Source organism: Cynoglossus semilaevis, chromosome 3 (assembly GCF_000523025.1).
Source record: "Cynoglossus semilaevis isolate Cse_v1.0 chromosome 3, Cse_v1.0, whole genome shotgun sequence".
Classification (NCBI taxonomy): domain Eukaryota; kingdom Metazoa; phylum Chordata; class Actinopteri; order Pleuronectiformes; family Cynoglossidae; genus Cynoglossus; species Cynoglossus semilaevis.
Window position 1 is genome coordinate 15,840,513 of NC_024309.1, and position 1,460 is coordinate 15,841,972.

General features: G+C 49.9%; 1 protein-coding gene across 1 annotated transcript in view; it reads left to right on the forward strand.

The window, feature by feature from the left end:
• kiaa1217 (KIAA1217 ortholog) overlaps positions 1-1,460 on the forward strand; it is a 48,947-nt gene that overhangs the window by 29,929 nt on the left and 17,558 nt on the right. Inside the window, exons 4-5 of the mRNA XM_025054357.1 lie at positions 21-219; positions 1,299-1,395. Of these exons, the coding sequence (XP_024910125.1) occupies positions 21-219; positions 1,299-1,395 (296 nt within the window). The remainder of the gene's footprint in view (positions 1-20; positions 220-1,298; positions 1,396-1,460) is intronic.

Sequence of the window (1,460 nt, forward strand, 5' to 3'; positions counted from 1 at the left end):
CCCCTCTGCTCCCTCCTCAGGTGTGCTGTACCTTCAGTACGGGGACGAGACCAAACAGATCCGGATGCCTAACGAGATCACGAGCGTGGACACGGTCAGAGCTCTGTTCGTCAGTGCCTTCCCTCAGCAGCTGACCATGAAGATGTTGGAGTCTCCCAGCATGGCCGTCTACGTCAAGGACGACATGAGGAACGTCTACTACGAGCTCTCTGACGTCAGGTCAGCTCACGCCGTCCTCAACGTCAACAACGTGTGTGTGTGTGTGTGTGTGTGTGTGTGTGTGTGTGTGCTTTCACAGTTTTCCATAGATTCCCACTTCCTCCAAAGATCCTTGACTTTTCCCCTCCTTGAGCACTTCCTGTCTGAATCCCCCCTGACAGGAAGTGCCACTGGACAGGAAACCACTTCTCTTCCTGTTTCCATTCAGTGCATGGAACAGAAGGTTGTTCTGGAATAAAAGCAAAGCAGTTTCCCTTTGTCTCCTGGAGGAAGTTTCACTCTGGAATATTTGAATTAGAGTGGGAACGTTGACGTGGTTGAACGTTGACGTGGTTGAACGTTGACGTGGTTGAACGTTGACGTGGTTGAACATTGACGGGGTTGAATGTTGACGTGGTTGAATGTTGACGTGGTTGAACGTTGACGTGGTTGAACGTTGACGTGGTTGAACGTTGACGGGGTTGAAACCTTTTCAAATTAAATCTGTTTGAAACCTTTTCAAATTAATTGAAACCTTTTCAAATTAAATCTGTTTTAAATCTGTTTTTTCAGAACACTGCGTTCTTTGATCAGTTCTGGTTTAGCTAATAGCTAGCTCCTTTAGCTAACTTAGTTAGTTGTGTATTTCTTCAGCGGTAAAGTCTGTCCCAGTAGTTCAAACTAATAAATCCCACAGTCAGTGAACGTCTCTCCTGCTGTGACTCCCTCCGTCTCCACTGGTTTCCATTCACAGCCAATCAAACTCCACCTTTATTCCAGCCAACTCGACCTTTGCCCCCGTTCTTCTGCACTTCCTGTTGCGGCCTGACGGTGTACTTTGACTCAGGTCGTAAACCTGGACTCACTTTCTCTCAGGTGTCCTGGTCCGAGCTGCGTCAGTGAAGTCTGGGGTTAGAACTCAGAGGATTCTGTGTTTTTCTAAACATTTAGATAAAAATGTTCCACAGTCGGGAGCCTCTGTCCGGCTACGTCCCCCTGGGGGCGCTGCTGAGACGCTCCAGGCTGAGACAGAGGCGACCTTACTCTGACGGTGATATCTGGGCTGCCTTCTTACCCCTGGACACCTCTTCTCCCCACAGGAACATCACAGACCACTCCTGCCTGAAGGTCTACCACAAAGACCCCGCCCAGGCCTTCAGCCACGGACCCAGACCCCCCCCCAACACTGACGCCAGGGTGAGTGGTTCTACCTCCTCTGTACACAATCTACAGCCTACTCCTCCTCCTTCTTCTCCTCCTTG